The following is a 23000-nucleotide window of genomic DNA, read 5'->3' on the forward strand; positions in this document are numbered from 1 at the left end:
GAGAAAGGGAAGAGTTGCTATGGGACCCGAAGAGGTAGTTGACATACCCTTGCATATAAGGATGCTAATAAACAAGTTCTAAGCAATTAGGGAAAAAAGTTAATTGACCTTTTAGAAGCGTGGGTTCTCGATGAGCTATGCAAGTCACGTTGGAAGACTGGATAGGTCAACTTTCGTATTAAGAGACGGGTGTTCGAGATGGGCGTAATGGCTGTTACAATATCGGACCATGTTATCTTGCGTTTGTATTGTATGCTTGGTTATTTTCTTACTTAAATTATCTACAACAATGCTCATAATGATGTTCTGTTATCCGGGTCGGACAGCTGTCTCTGATTAAGCGACTATAAAATTCCTTCTATGAATATAGGTTCAGCATTGGACGCCTACTCAGAAAATCAGGAAGAGGTTACAATGGGGTTGGCATTTGTGCAGGATTGTGATGCATAGTTTAATGAGATGGACATTGAAAGGGACGTTCGTAGTGTTGGTGATCAAGAGGAAAACCTCCGGGTCAGATGATGTAATACTGTGGGAGCAGACTTTTTATGTTAGGTGTAGACTCTCCAACCTTTTTGGAAATTGGTAGAAATCTAGAAATAATAATGATGTATTGTGGCATCAAAATGTCTGTTGTGACCTCTTTATAATGAAGCAGTTTAATAATTGTATGTATGTTGAAATAATTGAGACCTTCAGCCTTTTTACGAAGTGTAACTTAACACTTACATTAACGCTTTCAATATTTTTTTTAACAGGTGCACAGCAGCGTCTACAGCTCGTCACAGTGTTTGCACTGAGCATGCGTTACCAGCCTGTGGATGTGTCACTGGCTGTGTCCACTGGACTTCTGGGCATCCTTTCGGAGCTGTGCGGTACTGACATGTCTCTGGGTCAGCCTTGGCTCCTCATCCACAAGCCAGGCCTTTCTCAAATTGGCACAGCGCTCAAGGTAGCCAGCACCAGGCTGCTGCAGATCCTGGCCATCACCACAGGGTAAGGATGTCTTGCTAACGAACAAAATAATACACATCCAGCTTGAAAAAAAATGGGTATTTCATACTTGAACAACAGCTTCAGCTTCAAATTCCAAAAGTTACAGTTATTCCATTTCCATCAAATGTCAATTTGAACATGCTTGTAAATCTGGAAAGTTTTATTGATATTAATTATGTGGGTTTGCCGATTTCTCTCGCAGCACCTACGCAGACCGGCTGAATCCCAAAGTGGTGCAGATGTTGCTCGACCTGCTGTGTAGCCAGTTGAAGAATCTCCTTACCCAAGCAGAGGGGGTGTTCACATCTGGTGCTGACAAGGGGCAAGAATGGGCAGCGGACACTGTTCATAATGTGTCTGTCGAATGTGAGTACAATGAGTCCATGAGCACCATTGCTTGCTATATTTCATGTGGGAGAATATAACATTGTATGTGGGGGAAGCAATGGGTTAACAGTGCTTTAATCCCCGAGGTTTAAGTTTTCTTTTCAGTTTCATTGATTAGGTATATTGTGAGCCATGAGGCTCTTGACTCGGGTGCATCCGCAACAAACAAAATATGAACAAAGAACAAACTTAAAGTGACGACACGCAACAGAAACATCCAGGAAAAAACAGCAAAATCTGATTCCTGGTTACGGCTAACATTTGTGTCAAGTGAAATCTGAACTGGTCTGGTCCTAGCCATGTCTTCACAAACCTGCACCTACCAGCAAACAACCACCATTGCTGACATAGTGTGTGGAGAGGCCTTCATCCAGCAGTGGATTGACAAAATGCTGTAAATTGTTACTATTACAATTTGGAATCATCTGACACTTTAATTTTCAGTTAACATTCGAAATGTTAATATTATACGTAGGCTTTTACAACCAATATTATTATTCATAATATTGATTTAACGGTAGATTGTGTACATATAATGCCAGTTTATTTTTGACTATAACCCTCCACCGAGTGACGGAGCCAATCAAATACATTGGAATATTTGCGCATGTGGCAACTTGATTTAATTGGCTCCGTCAAGTGATGGACGGTTATCGTAAAAAAGGCCTTGCACACAACACAATCTAACCAAAAAGAAACTGAATTATTGGAAATGTTAGCTTTAATTACATTGCTCATTTGCAAACGGGAGCATAATAGCTCACAATCCTTGTGTGCATGAAATTGGATTATAGTTTACAGTTTGGATATGCCTTCAGTCCTGTAATTCTCTCTTTTAAAATGTAATTTAAGAAGTGAATTAAAATTATATTGGAGAATGGACACTTTGTATATATGTTTAACTCATTGAAAATAATGTGGTGTATGGTACCACAGATATGGAACTGTAATTACAATGTAATCCTGCTATCCATGAAAAGCCATTTGTTTTCATGATCACTTATCTTGAATATCATGGACAACTGCACTATTATGAAACATTTCTTAAAACGAATAACAGGAATACTTTGCTGTTTTTATGAATAAAAAGTGTGCTGTACTTGGCCCTTCCCCCCTCTCCAACCATTATATAAACGGAGTGGTAGCTCCTGCAATCTCTCATTTACTTGATACAGCTGTCGTGGCTGTGACGGTTCCACCTGAAGACGGAAGCTTGTGTTGCCTCCGAAACGTCGTGATTTTTAATTTCTTTTACTTTTATTAATTTTAATGTTTTTACCTACGTGACTTTACCGAAAAAACCTAAGAATATGAATCCTTGCAGTCACGAAAGCTTCAAATCTAGAATTGTTTTTATTTTATTTACAACTCTCAATCTGTGCCTGCTGCTAAATGTGTCCCAGTACCAGAGCATAGTAATTTGCCACAAATAGTAGCTGTGATTGGGACTCAAACTCAGGTTTATGGGTGCATATGGTGCAGTGTGCTAACAACTCCCACTTATCAATTATTCATGGAATGTGTGGTTTTAATGGTAATTTACAAGATGAATTTATCATACAACTCTTTTTATAGCATTGCCAACTGTTTACCCACGTACGTATATGCTTTGCTTTAAAACTGACCTGGTATTTATTGTAGAAGGATTTTCAAAGTGGACTGCAATTGTGCCTCTGTGACCATCCTCTGTGTTTACACCTCACCCAGTAATTTGACATTTTAATAATCTATATCCCTTGGCTTCACTGCGCTTACTTAAAGACAATGCACTGTGATTAATTTCCTCTTTAATGAATGCCTTTTATTCATTCCGGAATGTTTTGATTACATCATCACATTATTGGCTGATTATTGCAACTTATGCAATATAATAAATTACATTTGGGAAAAAAATTCCTATGATTTCCACAGACTTTTATGGCGTATAAAACCTCAGTCAAGAAAGAAGAAAAATCCCCACAAAACTCCTGCTATCCAAACGACATTTGGATAAAACTGCACCATTTAAAATAACCTAGGTTAACTCTGAGGTCATGAGCACTGAACTGATGCCGTTGAGATGCATGGTTTGAATACAGGCAGCTGCCCATAATTAAACCATCCATGACTTAACAAAAGCACGTTTTGAATTTGGTTGTTGAAATTACATCTCTGGGGGTGAAAAAAATTATATTGGTTTTTGTTTAATGTGAGTGTCATAGCAGAGCTTATAGGAAATGGTGCCTGCCACTGTGTTAATGATAAGAGGGCACTTGAAGAATTTTTCAGGAGAAATCCTTTTGAGAATGCCTTCCCACAAGCCTTTCTGACACTGGAGCACTACTGTGAGATTTCTCAATGGATTCTTCTGACTTGATGCCAACAGTATCTTTGGAAAACATCTGGGGAAAAATATGGAAATGTTCACAGAAAAGTTTCATAGATCTAGTTTCTTTAAACATCCTCCACTGTTGAGACCATCTTGTCTGCATCCATTTGCAGTCTTCCTGTTTTCTGGGAATTCACAAATGAGGGTGTGGTTTTTAGTGTTCATTCAATGACCAGCATGAATGAGACAAATATTGGCGAATCGTACAGCTAGATAACTTCATCTTGTCCAGCAACATAGAACATATATAAAGACCCAGATTATTTTCGTACCATCTGTTCCATGGCTCCTCCTTTGTGTTCTTCCTGTCTCCGAATTTACAAATACATTGAACAGCTAGCTGATCTACAGCTAGCCTTTAAGCTGTGGATCGGTTGTACTTACAAATAGAAGGAATTTTAGAGAATCCCTCAAACGGCATTGAACCGTAGTAACCATCCATATTGCAAAATGTACTAAGTATTTCGTCTATATCATGAGTGGCTTGTGAATGTTTAGAGCCTCGCTTTGTGTTAGTCAAATTTTTCTCATTACTTGAATTTCCTCCATGAACGATTTAATGTAATTTGTAACTTTTTTCAGAGCAACACATTGTTATTTAGAAATCCTCAAGTTATTACTGTTTAACACACTATACTTATGGCAAAGTGAGTGCATTTTAAAGTAATTATTTAGAGTAATGATGTTCTCTATGCAGAAGTATACCGTAAGAGTAGAATGCTGGTGATCTTTTAAAAAACCTGGTTTCTGTAAAGAGTGTCCTATTTAAGATTCTACGTGTGCGGTTTGTTTATTGAAGTGTAACGCACAATGCGTCCGTGCACCTCTCCGTTTTTCAGCCTGCACACCCAAGAGCATTCACACCGCCGAGATCCAGCTTGGGGACTTCCTGGTTTTTCTGCGGAGAGTCGTGTGCTCCAAGGCTATTCAGTCCAAGATGGCCTCGCCAAAATGGACAGAAGTGCTCCTGAACATCGCCGCTCAGAGGCGGCCCTCAGGTCAGCACGCAAAGGGACACCTTGTGACGCGCCGACTTTGCCTTCACATGTGAACCGAGTTTTTATTTAATATAAAGCATTCTCACACACACTATTCGATGCGTGTCTTTTGACTGCAATAATCAATAATCGACTCTTGACTCAATCTATATGTAGTTACAGGTACCTTTTACTGTAATGGTCGATTCTAACTGAATCCATATGTAGTTGCAGACCTATTTTTTATTAAGCATTATTTTGAATCCAGTACACCGTACGAGTATAATACTGTTGATCCTTTAAATACCTGGTTTATGTAAAAAGTGAAAGAAATGATACTTGCACAAGACCACTAACTGAGAGTGAGAACTACCATGCTATGCATAGGAATATGTTGGCATCAACTGCTGTTGGCCTCATAATATTTACGTGGATGTGCACGCTGATAAGTGATAGCTGTGAAAAGCACGTTGTATACATGACCTGAAGATAATTGCAATGGAATTTTCCTGCAATATTGTGCCCACACGAGAGTGGGCATGTTGATGATATCATGCCACCTTTTTTATAGCCCAACACTGGTGGAGATTTTAACAATTCTGGAAACTGCCTGATGATGCTGGTTGTAACTACCAGCAAAATGTAATTTCGAATTGAGTGCTCTCTTACATACTGGTGTTTTGAAGTAACAATACTTTGTCATGTTTATTCACTTGACAGCTTTATTTATTTGTCTGTGTTGGGTCGAAGAGTGTGTGCGAAACACATTGGCATTTTATTTGTGCGTGATCTGACCCACAAATCAATGACGAATGATTACACTGAGTTTTGTGTTCATTATAGTTTTTCTCTGCTGGGAAGACCGATGGGTAAATGTGAATGAGAATGCATTATACGGTGATGAGGGAAGGTTATTGCAGGGGAACAAAACTCAGCTGGCTGTGTTTGCTGTAGAATCCATTTGAGTTTAATACTGCAGCACATATGCCATCAAGTATTATTGATTTTGAACATGGAAACAAAGTAAGCACATATTCTTAGGCTTTTTCGGTAAAGTCACGTAGGTAAAACATCAAAATTAATGAAAATAAAATAAAAAAAATATAAAAAAAATCACGACGTTTCAGAGGCAACACAAGTCTCCGTCATCATTTTTTTTATTTTTTTATTTTCATTAATTTTGATGTTTTACCTACGTGACTTTACCGAAAAAACCTAAGAATATGATTCCTTGCAGTCACGAAAGCTTCAAATCTAAAGTAAGCACACCTTATGAGGTATCTAATCCTTTTATCACACAAGTAAATATGTTGAGGGCATAAATTGAACAAACCCTGTGTCCAATGATGCTGCCGGGTTGTGTATTGCCTGTTTTTTATTTTTCCGGCATGGGGATACCTGCAGTCATGTCATGCGTAATGTGACACGGATGTCACCAGAGACCACAGAGATTTAGCAATGGAGCTGGGAAATGTCACCGGAGTTACAATGAATTGTTTTCATGGTTAATCATCTGTGAATCCTTTGGGGTCCACTGGTAACAGGAATAATTGTGTATCCACTAGTTTTTCTGGGTGACAAAATTAATAAGAGGAACTCTATCGTATTTTAATTATTTTGTTAGGACTACGCCACTGTGGGTTGTGAGCACATTTGCAGAAGCACGAGTTACACACAGTTTTTGCGTTCCTTGTTTCTGAATTTTGGGGGTGCTTTCTGCAGGGGTGCCCTTGGTGGGGAATCTCCGCACCAGGCTGCTGGCGCTGCACATGTTGGAGGCCGTCCTTCCCGCCTGCGAATCGGTCATCAACTCGGAACTAATGCAGCAGGTGTGGCAACAGAATGGAAATTATGCTTCTCTCTCCACCTATATTTTGTTGTAAATGCCCTACGAGCTATAAACTGCCTAATATTGGGTTGTGCAACATGTTATTTTCACAAGCTCAATTTTTAATTGAGAGCTGTAATTTACACACCCACACATCACAGATATATTTAATTTAACTAAAAATGTCAGCCAAACGAAGTGTGACGTTTGAGTCATTTGTTGCTTGGCTTTTTCAACGTTTCAAAGCGTTCCATTTTAAGATACAACTTTGGTAAACTGAGTTTCGACTTGTCAATCTTATTCCTGTTCACACATTAATCATAATAAAGCACCTTTGAAATTGATCATCTGAAAGCACTGTACATCAGAGGTAAATATATATTCATGTATATAAAATACTGGCACCACTATAAAACCAATCACAATACAATATGTTGCCCTTATTGAAGTCCTTAATTAGTAATGAACAAATAGGAATTGACATGACTCGTTCGAGTTAAACACGTGACTGATCGCAAAGGTTGCCTTTGGGTTTCTTGTTTGTAGTACATTATCATGCATTTGATGTTGTTCAGTAGCTTTTTGTGTGCCTGGTGAAGCTATAAGCGCCAGTTCTTAATAAATGAGTATTAATGTTGCACGAGTTCTGGAATGGAAGCGGAACCATAGTACCTGAGGAAAATCCATGCGTATGAGGTGAGGTGATGTCATTTAAAGATCCACACACATGGGTTCATTAACTAGTTTTTTATACCGTCATCTCTTGCCACCTTCTTCTTAGTGGGTTTCGACAATTCATAATCGGCATGGTCCACCAACTCTTGCCTTCAAGGCACTTGATTGCAGACGCTGCAATGCCAAACCTGTCGCAGTGGTTAATGTTGTGATTGTAATATGGTGTGATTTCATTTATCGTGTAGTATTACATTGATGCCAAAATAGAAAATAATTAAGTGAGGAAAAGTTTTAATTATCCTTGATTTGTAATTTATTGAAAACTTGAATCCAGGGACTTGCCTGGTATCCTGCCAAGGCAGGAACATGAGCACTTGGTTGTACATTCACCATGGTAAACCTTTGAGAGTTGACTTCAAGCCTGTTGAATTGAGCATCATATTCGTATTGCATTACACAATTTAAAGAACAAAAAACATGTCTTAGTGCTAGAACAGTGCTTATATGCCGATCCACCTTGAAACATAATCAATAAGCAGATAATTAGTCTTTGTCACGTATCTCTGTCTACACAGAAAAATAAAAGTATTTTTTACACAGTTGTCGCACTGTGGCCTTCTGGGACTTCAACAGAATTTATTTGGTACAAACAGACTCTGGACTGGTTTCGACAGCGTCTCAGTGCTGGTGAACTGTCAGATGTTATAGGCAAGGAAACATGTTGTCTTGCGAAGTACTTTTGTCTGGTGTGTTTTTTATCAATAATGTATTTCTGAGGATGCTTTTTTGCCAATTGTGTGACGGACTGGCTTTGCTTTGGTATGCATGGCACAGGTTGTGGAGCGGTTGTTCTCGCTGCTGGCAGACTGTATGTGGGAGCTGCCACTGGCGCTGTCAAAACATCCAGCTGCCAGCAAGGACAGAGAGTCTGAGCTAAAACTGCTGGTAAAGAAAATGTTTTGCTTTCAAGAACACCAGCTTTCTATGCTGTTGTTCCATCATGATTCTATGGATTGGTTCATACCTAGACCCAACTGTATTTGTACATCCATAGACCTTTTGTAAATTAATTGCTGCATGAGGGCGTCCCCATGCCTTGTGGGTCGTGGTGGTAATTTGACCAAACTGTACCACAATGGTCATTCCTAGTTGATGAAAGGTGAAGATTGTACACTTGGGAGCATAGTTTAGTACAACAATGGATTTTGCTATTCTCCCGCTACTTTCCACCATTTCGCCCCACAGCCGATGGCCACTTGCTGTGCATGGAATTGTATGTAATCTGTGAAATACACATTTAATATGAATACAGGCTGACAGTCAAGATCAATTGTAAATAGTTTTGTGCAACATAAGTAAAAATACTATTTTTTGCTTATCTGCTTTGAAAGAGATTAGCTTACTCCATGTGTATATATATTTTGTAAGAAGACGGTGGAAATGTTAATGGTGGTCAGCTTTCATATTTACTGCAAGTTTATGCCCCTTATGTTTTGTACGAGTTTATACATTTCGTACCTATCATGTTACATTTATATAAAGTTTAAGGAAATGAATACGAATGTGTGTGCGTCTACATCCCTTGTACGTTTTGTTTGTATGGACACAAATTAAAAGTTGTTTTTTACCCAGGAATTTAATTTATTTTATGTTAACAATGCTCTTGTCACTCTTAAAATTACCAGCTATGAGCATATTAGGCAATTTTATCGAAATAAAATAAAGCATTGTGTAATTTAAGAAAGCCAAGTCTAAACTTCATTTTTTTAAATGCACATTTTCTAATTTATATTACTACTTAATTGCCAATATTTTGGTGTTTGTAGAGCATTTATTTTCGCAGCAGAAAGCATGAATATTATGTTTTTTTATATTTACTGTATTTTTGTTTATGCCATATTTTTAAGACTGAATCTATTCTTTTGTTACCATTTAATGCATCTGCTGAACCTGATTACTTTCTTGGTAAAATAACTTTTTGGCCAATTTTCAGTGGAGAAATGGACACGTTTCGCAAAAAAAAATAGTTTGTTATATTATTGATGGGAAATTCCTTTCTGAAAACAAGAAGTAAACCTAATATGTGTCTATATTTTTAAATGTACCCCCCCCCTTCCCTTTTATGTTTAGCACAAACCCCGAGAGGTAAGCGGGGAGGATGAAAACTTGCCCATTCAAGAGGTCACTTTTGACCCCGAGAAGACCATGTGCTGCACGGTGGAAAATGGCACCGTGCTGGCTCACGGTAGTGGGGGCAAGGGTTACGGCCTCGCGTCCGCTGGAATTTCCTCTGGCTGCTACCAATGGAAGGTATTTAACAGCAGGTTTGCACATGCGGGGGGCTGCAACAGCAGCTTAAGAACATAATTGTAAAGAATATTTCTCCCTTGCTAGAAGAAGTGTGGTGATTTGGTTGATGATGGACAAATCATGTGCATGTGATGTGTTGTATGTGTCGGAGTTATGAAATTTTGATGAAAATAATAAAAATTAATAATTTTCCGAAAGATGCGCAAATCGCATTAATTATGTTAATGTGTGTATTAACATGCATAAATTATGATGGTGTGAGTAATGATATGCATATATTATGATAGTGTGAGTAATTATAAGCCTAAATTATGATAATCGCTGAGATAATCGTAGTAAGTTATGCGGATGCTTGCGATGATGTTAATGTGAGCAGTTGTGGTAATTAGGCTCAGCTTCGTTTATCCAGAGTTATGTCAACCAGGATAACACGATGGTCAATGATTAAACGTTTACCGATTATCCTAGTGTGTGTTATGATATTTAGGTCTCCATTTTCATATCTCATCACAGGATACAGTTATCAAAAATAAGATGGTTTTGCATGGACTTGGAAAGAAGCACTCGAACAGTTGGTGTTAAGCAATTTTATTCTAACAAGCATGTGACATTCTATCATGCAGGTCAAACATGCGTCAATAATTCATGAATAACCAAACACTTATGCATTTGCGATATCGTGCATTCGATTAATATGAATAACTAAAATTCTTATGCAATTACGAGATTAAGCATTGACTAAAATGAATGACTAAACACTTATGCATTTACTAAATTGAATAACTCAAAACTCTTATGCATTTTCGATATTGTGCATTCGACTAATATGAATAACTAAAATTCTTATGCAATTACGAGATTAAGCATTGACTAAAATGAATGACTAAACACTTATGCATTTACTAAATTGAATAACTCAAAACTCTTATGCATTTTCGATATTGTGCATTCGACTAATATGGATAACTACAATTCTTATGCAATTACGAGATTAAGCATTGACTAAAATGAATGACTAAACACTTATGCATTTACTAAATTGAATAACTCAAAACTCTTATGCATTTTCGATATTGTGCATTCGACTAATATGGATAACTACAATTCTTATGCAATTACGAGATTAAGCATTGACTAAAATGAATGAATGAACACTTATGCATTTACTAAATTGAATAACTCAAACTCTTATGCATTTTCGATATTGTGCATTTAACGAACTGAATGACCAAAAATTATTATGCAATCGTAACCTCTACCTCTCCACCAGGCATCTCATTAGTTCGTTTTTGTATCGATCACCATCGGCGACTGGCCGAGTTTGAAAACAAGCATGACACATTTCGTTTTGCGTTAATAAAAGCACTTATTGTATCCCCGAGGCGAAAGTATATGTCAATAGATTCATCGGTAAGTATAATATTCTTTTAACGGAATGTTGGAGTCAATGGTGGGTGAGGGCGTGTTGCGGGAGAGCTAATCTGGCTCTGTTTTAATTAATTCTTCGGCGAGGCTCTATGACAAAGGAAACTGGTTTGACAAGATTTTCTCTGTGTTTCCTCGAGTCTGTATGTGGGGAGTGATACAACCTCTCTGCCGTCTGTGCGAGTTGCAGCTGACACTTTCTCCGCGATGAGGTGAGCGGCGGCGCTTGGCGGCGCTTGGCGGCCCTCGGTAGCTGACGGCGCGGTGGCGCGCTCTCGGTAGCTGACGGCGCGGTGGCGCGCTCTCGTAGCTGACGGCGCGGTGGCGCGCTCTCGTAGCTGACGGCGCGGTGGCGCGCTCTCGTAGCTGACGGCGCGGTGGCGCGCTATCGTAGCTGACGGCGCGGTGGCGCGCTCTCGTAGCTAACGGCGCGGTGGCGCGCTCTCGTAGCTGACGGCGCGGTGGCGCGCTCTCGTAGCTGACGGCGCGGTGGCGCTCTCTCGTAGCTGACGGCGCGGTGGCGCGCTCTCGTAGCTGACGGCGCGGTGGCGCGCTCTCGTAGCTGACGGCGCGGTGGCGCGCTCTCGTAGCTGACGGCGCGGTGGCGCGCTCTTTCTCTCCACTGCTGGATGACGAGTCGGTTCTCGTTGGTTGTCGCTCTGGCGATGAACGATGCTTTCGCTCGTTGCTGATATTGACGTTGGGTTGAAGTTGTTGGCTCGAGAGTGATAGCTGGATTCTCCGTCCGTTTCACTCGCAGCTCGGCGGCTCAGTGTAGTAATTCTTCTTAGGTGGTGCAGACCTCGGCTTGTAGCAGCACGTCGCTACCGCGAGATTCTCGTCATGCTGGATGACGAAAGCTTCTTGACGATCTGTGGTGGAGTTGAAGCCCTGGCGATGTGTGGTGGAGGGCCAGGCCCCTGACGAAGTGTTGAATGGATTTTTCCCCGGCTTATGTTGAGAAAATGCCCTCCGTTTCCCGAGTTGTTCAAAGTCTGTCATAAAACCTTCCTGTGTGTGTGTGTTCGTCCGTGTGTTTCGCTTGCGTGTTTGTCCGTGTTTATTAGCTCTGAAGACACAGCTGTTGTCGTTCTGGAAGGGGGGGGGGGGCTCGTGACGGCGCCAACGAAGTTATACATTAGCCAGACCGATGATTCGCGTCGAGTTATATATATAAAAGAGATATTCGAATCCATGTTTTTGTTACTGAATAATATTTGTCGCGACAACCTACGCGTTAAGCGAGCTTAATTATTTCCGCCCTCGCTCGGGGATCATATCTTTTGTCTCACACAGCTTAAGTTGTTTTGGTTTGGAAGTTGAAATGCGACTTATTCCATTATGCCCCAGTTAAGCCGAAACCGTGTTCCCGATGTTTCATCGTGACCCGATCTCTCATGGAGATGTTATTCCTTGCGTGTGCAATTTTTGCTGTCCGTGTTGTGGGAAGACAAAGACGGTTGTTTCCACGGTGGAAGCGCCCGGCGCATGCGCTTATTTATTTATTTCTGAGAGCGTGTTAATTTCCTTTGAGCCATTGCCCGGGAGTTTTATTGGTGTCATTTCCCGGCTTGGTGCCTGCGTGTGGAGATCCTCTCGGAAAGACAAAGACGGTCGTGTTGCTGCTGTTGTTTTCAGGGGGTTGTTGTGTTTGGTTAATTTTGAGAGCCTTATTCACCGTTAGCTCCTAGGATATTCACTTTAATTCCGTACTTATTATTTGATTTCTTGTGATTATTTAATCTGCTATCCCGGCTAAGAATTTTGTTTTGGAGCGAAATATATGCCATAATTGTTCTTCGATGCTTCGGCCCGGCCGTGTAGAAATTCTATAAAGGTAAATAATGTCAGTATTTAATTAACAATGATGGGTCGCGATTCTGGTGCAGACTGTAGTCTGATTTTCAATTGTAGTGAGGATGGATACTGTTTGCTTACTCCATGGCTAAGTTGTACTAGTTTGTCTAACATGGTTCAAAACCCGTTTGTGTTTTTTTGTTAATGTTGTTCCTTTGTTAAGAATATAATTATATATTTCGTGGCCTGGTTTTGTACTTATAAAAGGGTTTTTTTTCCCTTTACGAACGGATGTTTCTTCCAGAACCCCCCCCGGCTACCATTCCCCCCTCCCTTGTTCCTCTTGTGTGAAATTCGGGGAGTTTTTTTATGATCTTGATTACCCTTCTTTCATGCCCTCTTTCCTTTGAAATGAGGTGTGCGCACATCTGTGTTAGTGTGTGGGGGCCTCTGTGGGAGTGTGAGGGCGTGTCCGTTCTCACGTTGCCCCGTGTATATTAAAAAACGATATTATCTATGTTGGCAGAATAATTCTTAAAAAAAAAATAATTTTTAAAATTAAAAAGGGGGGCATATATCCAACAGTCCGCCCTTTTGAAAATTATCAGGGGTCGATTTGGCCACTGGCGAATTTTCAAACAAAGTAATGCCCCCTTTTTATGTCATGCATCCCATCAGCCGCCCTTACTCTCGGCGGTTATTTCTTACAACGCGCGTGCACGTATTACAATCTTAATCTGGTTACATCTGAATTAGCAAAGGAAATAACAACCGTTAACATCGATATTGCGTTACATTGGTTCTCGTACATCATAATTCCGACGAATTTCATCTTTGTTTTTGTTAAATCCTGGGAAACGCTAGGTAGCGGTTTCGAACGCATTTATGCGTTACCTTCCTCATGTTGCCTGGTTTACCACTTATCACTTTGATAATTCGATCACGGTTTTCGGGTTCGTTTTTGTAATTTTCTCTCTCACTCTCTCGCGTCGTGGGAGTGTGTGGTGAAAAATTGTGCTGTACATAATCAGAATTCGCGCACACAACCCACTTTGACACTTGGTTCGTGGCATTCGCTCTCTCTGCGATTACATGCACATTTGCCGAGTTTGTGTGTCGATTTAATTCTGTCCCTCGTAATGTTGCCCTCTTTGTTTTTACGAGTGTGTTAGATTTTAACACCATTCCCGATATGTCATGAACATTCGTCTCCATTTTAGCACTCCGATCCACATACATTTTGGTTTCCCTTGGATATTTTCCATTCAAAGGCTCACGCCTGCGCTCCTCAGGGCGTGTCTCTGTGTTTTCTCTTTGTACTGTCCGATCACGCTTCAATGCAACCCTGTCCTTGTATTCGATCCGCGCGTCATTTACAAGAGCACTGCTCGTGTTTTTGCTCGCCCCGTCACCTGCAGCCTGCTTGTATTTCTCATTGAGCTCCGGGTTTAATACCTCGGCGGGTGGTTCATCATGTATTTGGACCGCATTCTGTGTTATTCCTCTATTCCCTCCTGGTATAGCCGGTGGAGGAATTGGTCGGAATTGGATCGATTGTGTTTGACCTCCCATCTTGCGATTCTCCTGAATGTTCGCATCCATACTTCCGCGGTCTGTGTAACACCTTCCCGCTAGGTGGTTATCTCGCCATCTCTGTGCGTAATTTGAACCTTGCGTGTGTCGTGGGATGGGGTGTTGATATGGTTCTGTTCTGAACCTCTCCCTCCTACGATTCTCGTACATTTTTGGCCCAGTGTTTTTCCCATTTGGGTGCCAAATTTTTTTTGGATTGTTACTTCGCCATCTCTGTGGGTAATTTTGACCTTGTGTGTGTCGTGGCATGGGGTGTTGGTATGGTTCTGTTCTGAACCTCCCCCTCCTGCGATTCCTCTGAATGTTCGGCTTTCTGCCGCTCTCATTCTCGTGCCAACCTCTCTCTGGGTTATTTTGCCATGTGTGCGTGCGTGTTTGCTCTTCTAGGCATTGTGGGACTGTTCGGTGATTTTTATTCCTCTCTGAGAGGCTGGGTTCCTTATCCCTCTCCCTGTGTTCTGGATCCGAATTCTGATTCTTAGCTCTGTATAACCATGCCATGTACGCCTTGCTCTCTATGCGGCGTAAGGATGCGGTTTCTGGATTCAAAACCATTCTCACCCTTTCTGTAATCTCTGGGCTCAAGGATTCAAAAAACATAATTTTGAACATTTTATCTCCTTCGTGGTATTGATTCACATCGCCTGCGTAATACGCTCTTTTAAATTGTACGAGGTAGTCACGTGGATCTTGGTCCATGCCCTGGGTCATCGATTTTACAGCATAAAACCCTTCAGTGAGTGTCGAATATTCTCCAAACTTCCGAATCACTGCCAGGCTCAGTTGTTTAAAATCATTTCTAACCTTGTGTGGTAGTGACTTTACCCATGGAATAGAATCTTTATGTAAGCTTCGTTTCAACAAACTCGCTTTTTCATCCCGTCTCATCAGCCCTCTAATCATTGCCTCCTCTTCTATTGTTGCGATATGTGTGTGGATATCCATAGTCTTATTGTGGGGGTCAAAATCGGGAATTCTGATTAGAGCCTTGTCCATCAATTTAAGGGTTTTACTGGTGAATAGGTATTCCGAAAGTTGATTGCCGACAGCGTCATCATCAAACAAGTTATCATCAGGCAATCTGTCACTTTTATCTGTTCTGTGTGGGGCGTGATTAAGCGGTGTGCATTTTCTGTGTGCGCGCCCAGTGCCGTGTCGCTCGTGTTGCCATTTCCCTTCAGTTTTTGCCTCTGCCCTTAGTGGAGCATGTCCAGTCGACTTTACTTTAACATTTTGCCTCCCTCTATCTGTGAAGTTGTCAGTCTCACATGTTTTTGTTTGCATATGTATCTCTCCATCCCTTCTCTCGAATTGTGAAGGTTTCTGTTTGTCAAGGATTTTTTGTTCGATATCCATAATTTTTTTGCGATTAGTCCCTGGACTCTGTCCACGTACCCAAGAGTGTGATTTAATGTTACTTCCATATTTATTCTGTGGATCCACGTCTGTGAGTTTCGCTGGTGTCGCGAGCCCTGATTTCTCCTCCCTTACGATGGTGTGAGGACATTTTTCCTCGTTTATTAGAGACGATTTCTCTCCTGTTTCCATTCCGAATTTTCCTTCATTCCACCATCCCTGTCTGTATGCCTGTGTGAAAAGGCATGAGTCCTGTCCTGCCTTCTCTGCAGCTTTTGCATCGTGTTCGCCTTCGTTACCTTTTATCCAGTCAATTAGTTTCCCCCGAGGTGTGTTCGTGTTATCGATACAGCTCCCTTCCCATATGTCTCTCTGACTGTACTGCTTTGTAACAGATTGGTCGGTACGTTTTAATACGAGTTCCCCGTACCCCGTAACCCATTCAAAAATTATTCTTAATCCTATCATCTCAAGTGGCAGGAGTTACTTTGACCTTTCCTTTCAGAGTGCATATAAAACAATTATCTCACAGAGTGTGGTCAGTTTGACTCGAGCTATTCTGTAATTTTCCGATTCAGTGTGCGTACCTCTAACACCATTTATCACAGGGTGCAATCGGTTTGATACGATATTATCTTAATTCCACTGTCTCTGTTTCAACCTGCTATTCTGGGTTTTGACCTTAGAGGGCGTTTTTTTTTTGTTTTACGCCCGTTTACAATCACAATGCAATGTTTGGTCACGATATTCTGGTTAACACGAAGTGATTCATTCCTTCATCCATGCAAAACACTGTCTGTGAGAAATCCCGGACGAGCCCCCATTATGTTGTATGTGTCGGAGTTATGAAATTTTGATGAAAATAATAAAAATTAATAATTTTCCGAAAGATGCGCAAATCGCATTAATTATGTTAATGTGTGTATTAACATGCATAAATTATGATGGTGTGAGTAATGATATGCATATATTATGATAGTGTGAGTAATTATAAGCCTAAATTATGATAATCGCTGAGATAATCGTAGTAAGTTATGCGGATGCTTGCGATGATGTTAATGTGAGCAGTTGTGGTAATTAGGCTCAGCTTCGTTTATCCAGAGTTATGTCAACCAGGATAACACGATGGTCAATGATTAAACGTTTACCGATTATCCTAGTGTGTGTTATGATATTTAGGTCTCCATTTTCATATCTCATCACAGGATACAGTTATCAAAAATAAGATGGTTTTGCATGGACTTGGAAAGAAGCACTCGAACAGTTGGTGTTAAGCAATTTTATTCTAACAAGCATGTGACATTCTATCATGCAGGTCAAACATGCGTCAATAATTCATGAATAACCAAACACTTATGCATTTGCGATATCGTGCATTCGATTAATATGAATAACTAAAATTCTTATGCAATTACGAGATTAAGCATTGACTAAAATGAATGACTAAACACTTATGCATTTACTAAATTGAATAACTCAAAACTCTTATGCATTTTCGATATTGTGCATTCGACTAATATGAATAACTAAAATTCTTATGCAATTACGAGATTAAGCATTGACTAAAATGAATGACTAAACACTTATGCATTTACTAAATTGAATAACTCAAAACTCTTATGCATTTTCGATATTGTGCATTCGACTAATATGGATAACTACAATTCTTATGCAATTACGAGATTAAGCATTGACTAAAATGAATGACTAAACACTTATGCATTTACTAAATTGAATAACTCAAAACTCTTATGCATTTTCGATATTGTGCATTCGACTAATATGGATAACTACAATTCTTATGCAATTACGAGATTAAGCATTGACTAAAATGAATGAATGAACACTTATGCATTTACTAAATTGAATAACTCAAACTCTTATGCATTTTCGATATTGTGCATTTAACGAACTGAATGACCAAAAATTATTATGCAATCGTAACCTCTACCTCTCCACCAGGCATCTCATTAGTTCGTTTTTGTATCGATCACCATCGGCGACTGGCCGAGTTTGAAAACAAGCATGACACATTTCGTTTTGCGTTAATAAAAGCACTTATTGTATCCCCGAGGCGAAAGTATATGTCAATAGATTCATCGGTAAGTATAATATTCTTTTAACGGAATGTTGGAGTCAATGGTGGGTGAGGGCGTGTTGCGGGAGAGCTAATCTGGCTCTGTTTTAATTAATTCTTCGGCGAGGCTCTATGACAAAGGAAACTGGTTTGACAAGATTTTCTCTGTGTTTCCTCGAGTCTGTATGTGGGGAGTGATACAACCTCTCTGCCGTCTGTGCGAGTTGCAGCTGACACTTTCTCCGCGATGAGGTGAGCGGCGGCGCTTGGCGGCGCTTGGCGGCCCTCGGTAGCTGACGGCGCGGTGGCGCGCTCTCGGTAGCTGACGGCGCGGTGGCGCGCTCTCGTAGCTGACGGCGCGGTGGCGCGCTCTCGTAGCTGACGGCGCGGTGGCGCGCTCTCGTAGCTGACGGCGCGGTGGCGCGCTATCGTAGCTGACGGCGCGGTGGCGCGCTCTCGTAGCTAACGGCGCGGTGGCGCGCTCTCGTAGCTGACGGCGCGGTGGCGCGCTCTCGTAGCTGACGGCGCGGTGGCGCTCTCTCGTAGCTGACGGCGCGGTGGCGCGCTCTCGTAGCTGACGGCGCGGTGGCGCGCTCTCGTAGCTGACGGCGCGGTGGCGCGCTCTCGTAGCTGACGGCGCGGTGGCGCGCTCTTTCTCTCCACTGCTGGATGACGAGTCGGTTCTCGTTGGTTGTCGCTCTGGCGATGAACGATGCTTTCGCTCGTTGCTGATATTGACGTTGGGTTGAAGTTGTTGGCTCGAGAGTGATAGCTGGATTCTCCGTCCGTTTCACTCGCAGCTCGGCGGCTCAGTGTAGTAATTCTTCTTAGGTGGTGCAGACCTCGGCTTGTAGCAGCACGTCGCTACCGCGAGATTCTCGTCATGCTGGATGACGAAAGCTTCTTGACGATCTGTGGTGGAGTTGAAGCCCTGGCGATGTGTGGTGGAGGGCCAGGCCCCTGACGAAGTGTTGAATGGATTTTTCCCCGGCTTATGTTGAGAAAATGCCCTCCGTTTCCCGAGTTGTTCAAAGTCTGTCATAAAACCTTCCTGTGTGTGTGTGTTCGTCCGTGTGTTTCGCTTGCGTGTTTGTCCGTGTTTATTAGCTCTGAAGACACAGCTGTTGTCGTTCTGGAAGGGGGGGGGGGGCTCGTGACGGCGCCAACGAAGTTATACATTAGCCAGACCGATGATTCGCGTCGAGTTATATATATAAAAGAGATATTCGAATCCATGTTTTTGTTACTGAATAATATTTGTCGCGACAACCTACGCGTTAAGCGAGCTTAATTATTTCCGCCCTCGCTCGGGGATCATATCTTTTGTCTCACACAGCTTAAGTTGTTTTGGTTTGGAAGTTGAAATGCGACTTATTCCATTATGCCCCAGTTAAGCCGAAACCGTGTTCCCGATGTTTCATCGTGACCCGATCTCTCATGGAGATGTTATTCCTTGCGTGTGCAATTTTTGCTGTCCGTGTTGTGGGAAGACAAAGACGGTTGTTTCCACGGTGGAAGCGCCCGGCGCATGCGCTTATTTATTTATTTCTGAGAGCGTGTTAATTTCCTTTGAGCCATTGCCCGGGAGTTTTATTGGTGTCATTTCCCGGCTTGGTGCCTGCGTGTGGAGATCCTCTCGGAAAGACAAAGACGGTCGTGTTGCTGCTGTTGTTTTCAGGGGGTTGTTGTGTTTGGTTAATTTTGAGAGCCTTATTCACCGTTAGCTCCTAGGATATTCACTTTAATTCCGTACTTATTATTTGACTTCTTGTGATTATTTAATCTGCTATCCCGGCTAAGAATTTTGTTTTGGAGCGAAATATATGCCATAATTGTTCTTCGATGCTTCGGCCCGGCCGTGTAGAAATTCTATAAAGGTAAATAATGTCAGTATTTAATTAACAATGATGGGTCGCGATTCTGGTGCAGACTGTAGTCTGATTTTCAATTGTAGTGAGGATGGATACTGTTTGCTTACTCCATGGCTAAGTTGTACTAGTTTGTCTAACATGGTTCAAAACCCGTTTGTGTTTTTTTGTTAATGTTGTTCCTTTGTTAAGAATATAATTATATATTTCGTGGCCTGGTTTTGTACTTATAAAAGGGTTTTTTTTCCCTTTACGAACGGATGTTTCTTCCAGAACCCCCCCCGGCTACCATTCCCCCCTCCCTTGTTCCTCTTGTGTGAAATTCGGGGAGTTTTTTTATGATCTTGATTACCCTTCTTTCATGCCCTCTTTCCTTTGAAATGAGGTGTGCGCACATCTGTGTTAGTGTGTGGGGGCCTCTGTGGGAGTGTGAGGGCGTGTCCGTTCTCACGTTGCCCCGTGTATATTAAAAAACGATATTATCTATGTTGGCAGAATAATTCTTAAAAAAAAAATAATTTTTAAAATTAAAAAGGGGGGCATATATCCAACAGATGGTAACCTACCTGATGAGCTGAGAAGGGGTGCGGAGGTAATAAAAAACGGGAGTGTCTTGATGGGCTTACAGTTTGCAAAAAGGCAATAATTGTCTCATCACACATTTAAAAATTATTACTTGTGTTAAGCTTACGTTTCGGTTGTCAAGACTTAGCAATAAATTATTGAATTTGAATGTTTTTGACCTGTGAAATGTAAATGTTCTCATTGCAATAAAATATTACATTTATAAATACAAATAAAGAATAAACCAATGATCCACTTATTGTTTTAATTCTGCCCGGACTGACCACACACTGTTTTGTGCAGTTTCTCATTGTAAAGGAGAACCGTGGAAATGAGGGGACGTGCGTCGGGGTCTCCCGCTGGCCTGTTCGTGATTTTAACCACCGCACTACTTCAGACATGTGGCTGTACCGTGCATACAGCGGCAACCTCTACCACAGCGGGGAACATACACTCACCCTGCCCAGCTTCACACAGGGCGACCTCATCACGTGTGTAATGGACACAGAGGCTCGCACCATCTCCTTCGGCAAGAATGGAGAGGTTTGAGTGCCACATTTCATATTTGGTCGTGTATAATGACTGAGTTTAATCACATCACTGGAATCGCATTGCATAAATGCCTGCACTACTATTTCCCATGGACACGTACACACAAATACATTAACACTGTCATACACACAATCATCAGAACAACACTTAAACTATGTAAACATATAAAGACTCGGACATTAATGAAGTCCGAGCAAGTTGCCTGCGCCTTCTGTGCTCCCCTGCCTCATGTATCCTGCACTGAAAATAAGGTTTGACTGTCATGTCCAATGGGATGTTTATATTTTTCTTCTCGGTTCATATTATATGTTTTCTGAAATACTGTACACTTAACACATTCATATCTTGTTTTCCAGGAGCCCAAGCTTGCATTTGAGGATGTGGATGTGACTGAACTCTACCCATGCATCATGTTTTACAGCAGTAACCCTGGTGAAAAGGTATCTAAAATCACTCTACTTTTTTGACAGCACTACTGACAAGGGAAATAATGAGCTGCTCTGGGAGTATAGATGTCATAATGTGGGTGTCTGCATTCACAGTTCATTTTCCTGACACTTATTTTACCAGAATAAACATGTGCACTCCGTTAATAAAATATAAAGCATATAATTTTTAGTGACACGTGACTCCAAATAATTGCAAGACGGTTACATTTTGCACGATGTTAATGTGATGCCTTGGCACATTTTGGCAGTTGTCTCTAAAATTACCTTTAGACGTAACATTTTAGCGTTCTTTGTTGAATTATAAAATATCCCTACCAAAGGCTTCAAAAATAAATGTAATTTTTATGTGAATATTTCGATGCTGGGATTTAATTGCCTGAGAGTAAAGTAGTATGTGTAGTGGTGTGCAGTACTGCAGCTCAATCAGAGTTTTTGGTGTTCTACAGGTATGCTAAGGGGGATTGAAAGCATCCGTGTATGGCTCTGAGGTGAAAGGGTAGCGTAGATGTAAGAGTGCCGAGCCAGCACTGCTGAGATTTTGTAGCCGAATGAGTTTTAGTCACCCACGATTTAAAGCGAAATTCTCAACTGGAGTGAGTTGATGGTATCGGCTCAATCTCCACCAATAAAAAATCATCGTTAAATTTGATTTTGCACTTTATTTGGCTAAATTCGAGCTCCTGAGGAAAACAAAAATGTCACCAACTGTCATGCGACAATCTCATTTCAGAGTGCATTGGAAAATGCGACCGACTGAAAATGTGTGTTTTTTTTTTTAAAGGTCTTTTTTTATAGAATCGTTTCTGCGGCTCATTCTGACACACGGTGCACACCTCTGAGATCTACAAATTGATTGTTTGTGTCTTGTTATAATGCCCATAGCCCAATTCAAGTTGGGAAAATAACGTAAACACTTGACTGCTGTATCAAATGTAAATTTTACGGTATGTGTCAGGGATGGTTAATTTAATGTATCTGTTTTGTTTGCATTAAGAGATAATATTTAATTTAACTTTATTACACATGTAAAATCCCCATGTGGCTAGTATTCTACATAACTGGGATTTCATTGTTGCACCTCTGTACGTAACATTTTCTAAGGACTATTTTGAACCAAGAGAAGATTAGTCATTACAGTATGCTGTTTAATTTGTGCAAATTGTAATTCCCGTGAAACTGACAATAACTGAGAATGTTAGCATTCATTAGGAAGGTTAGCAGAAATGTAAGTATTCAAATACAGATACTTTGAATATAGCTAGCTCTGCTTGGGAGGCTGTGTTATCAGTGCTTATTAGTTGGACTGTTCTCAATATACAATTTAACAGACTGCTGCCATGCCAATACCTAAGTGCGCACAATTGTATTTAAAAGCATTCGTGGGAATGCTGTTTTTGTAGTGTGGATTTATATAATAGCAATGTATGACGTCGCCATTCGAAGACATATAACTTTCCATTTTAGTCTTGTATTTTTGGTCAACTAATGGTTTTTAAATCCGCTTGTGTTGACATTTTGTGGAAAATGGGAGTGCTTTTTTTCATCCAATAGGGCAAGCTCTAGGGATATATGAATGGTAGTTCAATTACATGGCTAATAGTTTTAATGATTTTCTTTTCAAAACCTTTGCACTACTAGGCAATGACATAATAAGTGTTGTCGTCATACAATGCATCATAAGGTTGCTGATAAAAAATTTGCAAGTCATTATCTTGGTAAAAAATGTTGATGTCTCTTAATGAAGGCAAGAAAACAGAACAACACACCATGTTTCCCTT

General features: G+C 40.9%; 1 protein-coding gene across 13 annotated transcripts in view; it reads left to right on the top strand.

The window, feature by feature from the left end:
• The window catches only part of HERC1 (HECT and RLD domain containing E3 ubiquitin protein ligase family member 1), a 127002-nt gene that overhangs the window by 47799 nt on the left and 56203 nt on the right, over window positions 1-23000 (top strand). For all 13 annotated transcript variants that reach the window (XM_078884591.1, XM_078884586.1, XM_078884649.1 and 10 more), the window contains 8 exons: window positions 759-996; window positions 1199-1362; window positions 4591-4749; window positions 6451-6557; window positions 8066-8176; window positions 9362-9541; window positions 20525-20764; window positions 21130-21213. In XM_078884591.1, the coding sequence (XP_078740717.1) occupies window positions 759-996; window positions 1199-1362; window positions 4591-4749; window positions 6451-6557; window positions 8066-8176; window positions 9362-9541; window positions 20525-20764; window positions 21130-21213 (1283 nt within the window). The remainder of the gene's footprint in view (window positions 1-758; window positions 997-1198; window positions 1363-4590; window positions 4750-6450; window positions 6558-8065; window positions 8177-9361; window positions 9542-20524; window positions 20765-21129; window positions 21214-23000) is intronic.

The sequence above is a fragment of the Lampetra fluviatilis genome, chromosome 3, assembly GCF_964198595.1.
Source record: "Lampetra fluviatilis chromosome 3, kcLamFluv1.1, whole genome shotgun sequence".
Classification (NCBI taxonomy): Eukaryota; Metazoa; Chordata; class Hyperoartia; order Petromyzontiformes; family Petromyzontidae; genus Lampetra; species Lampetra fluviatilis.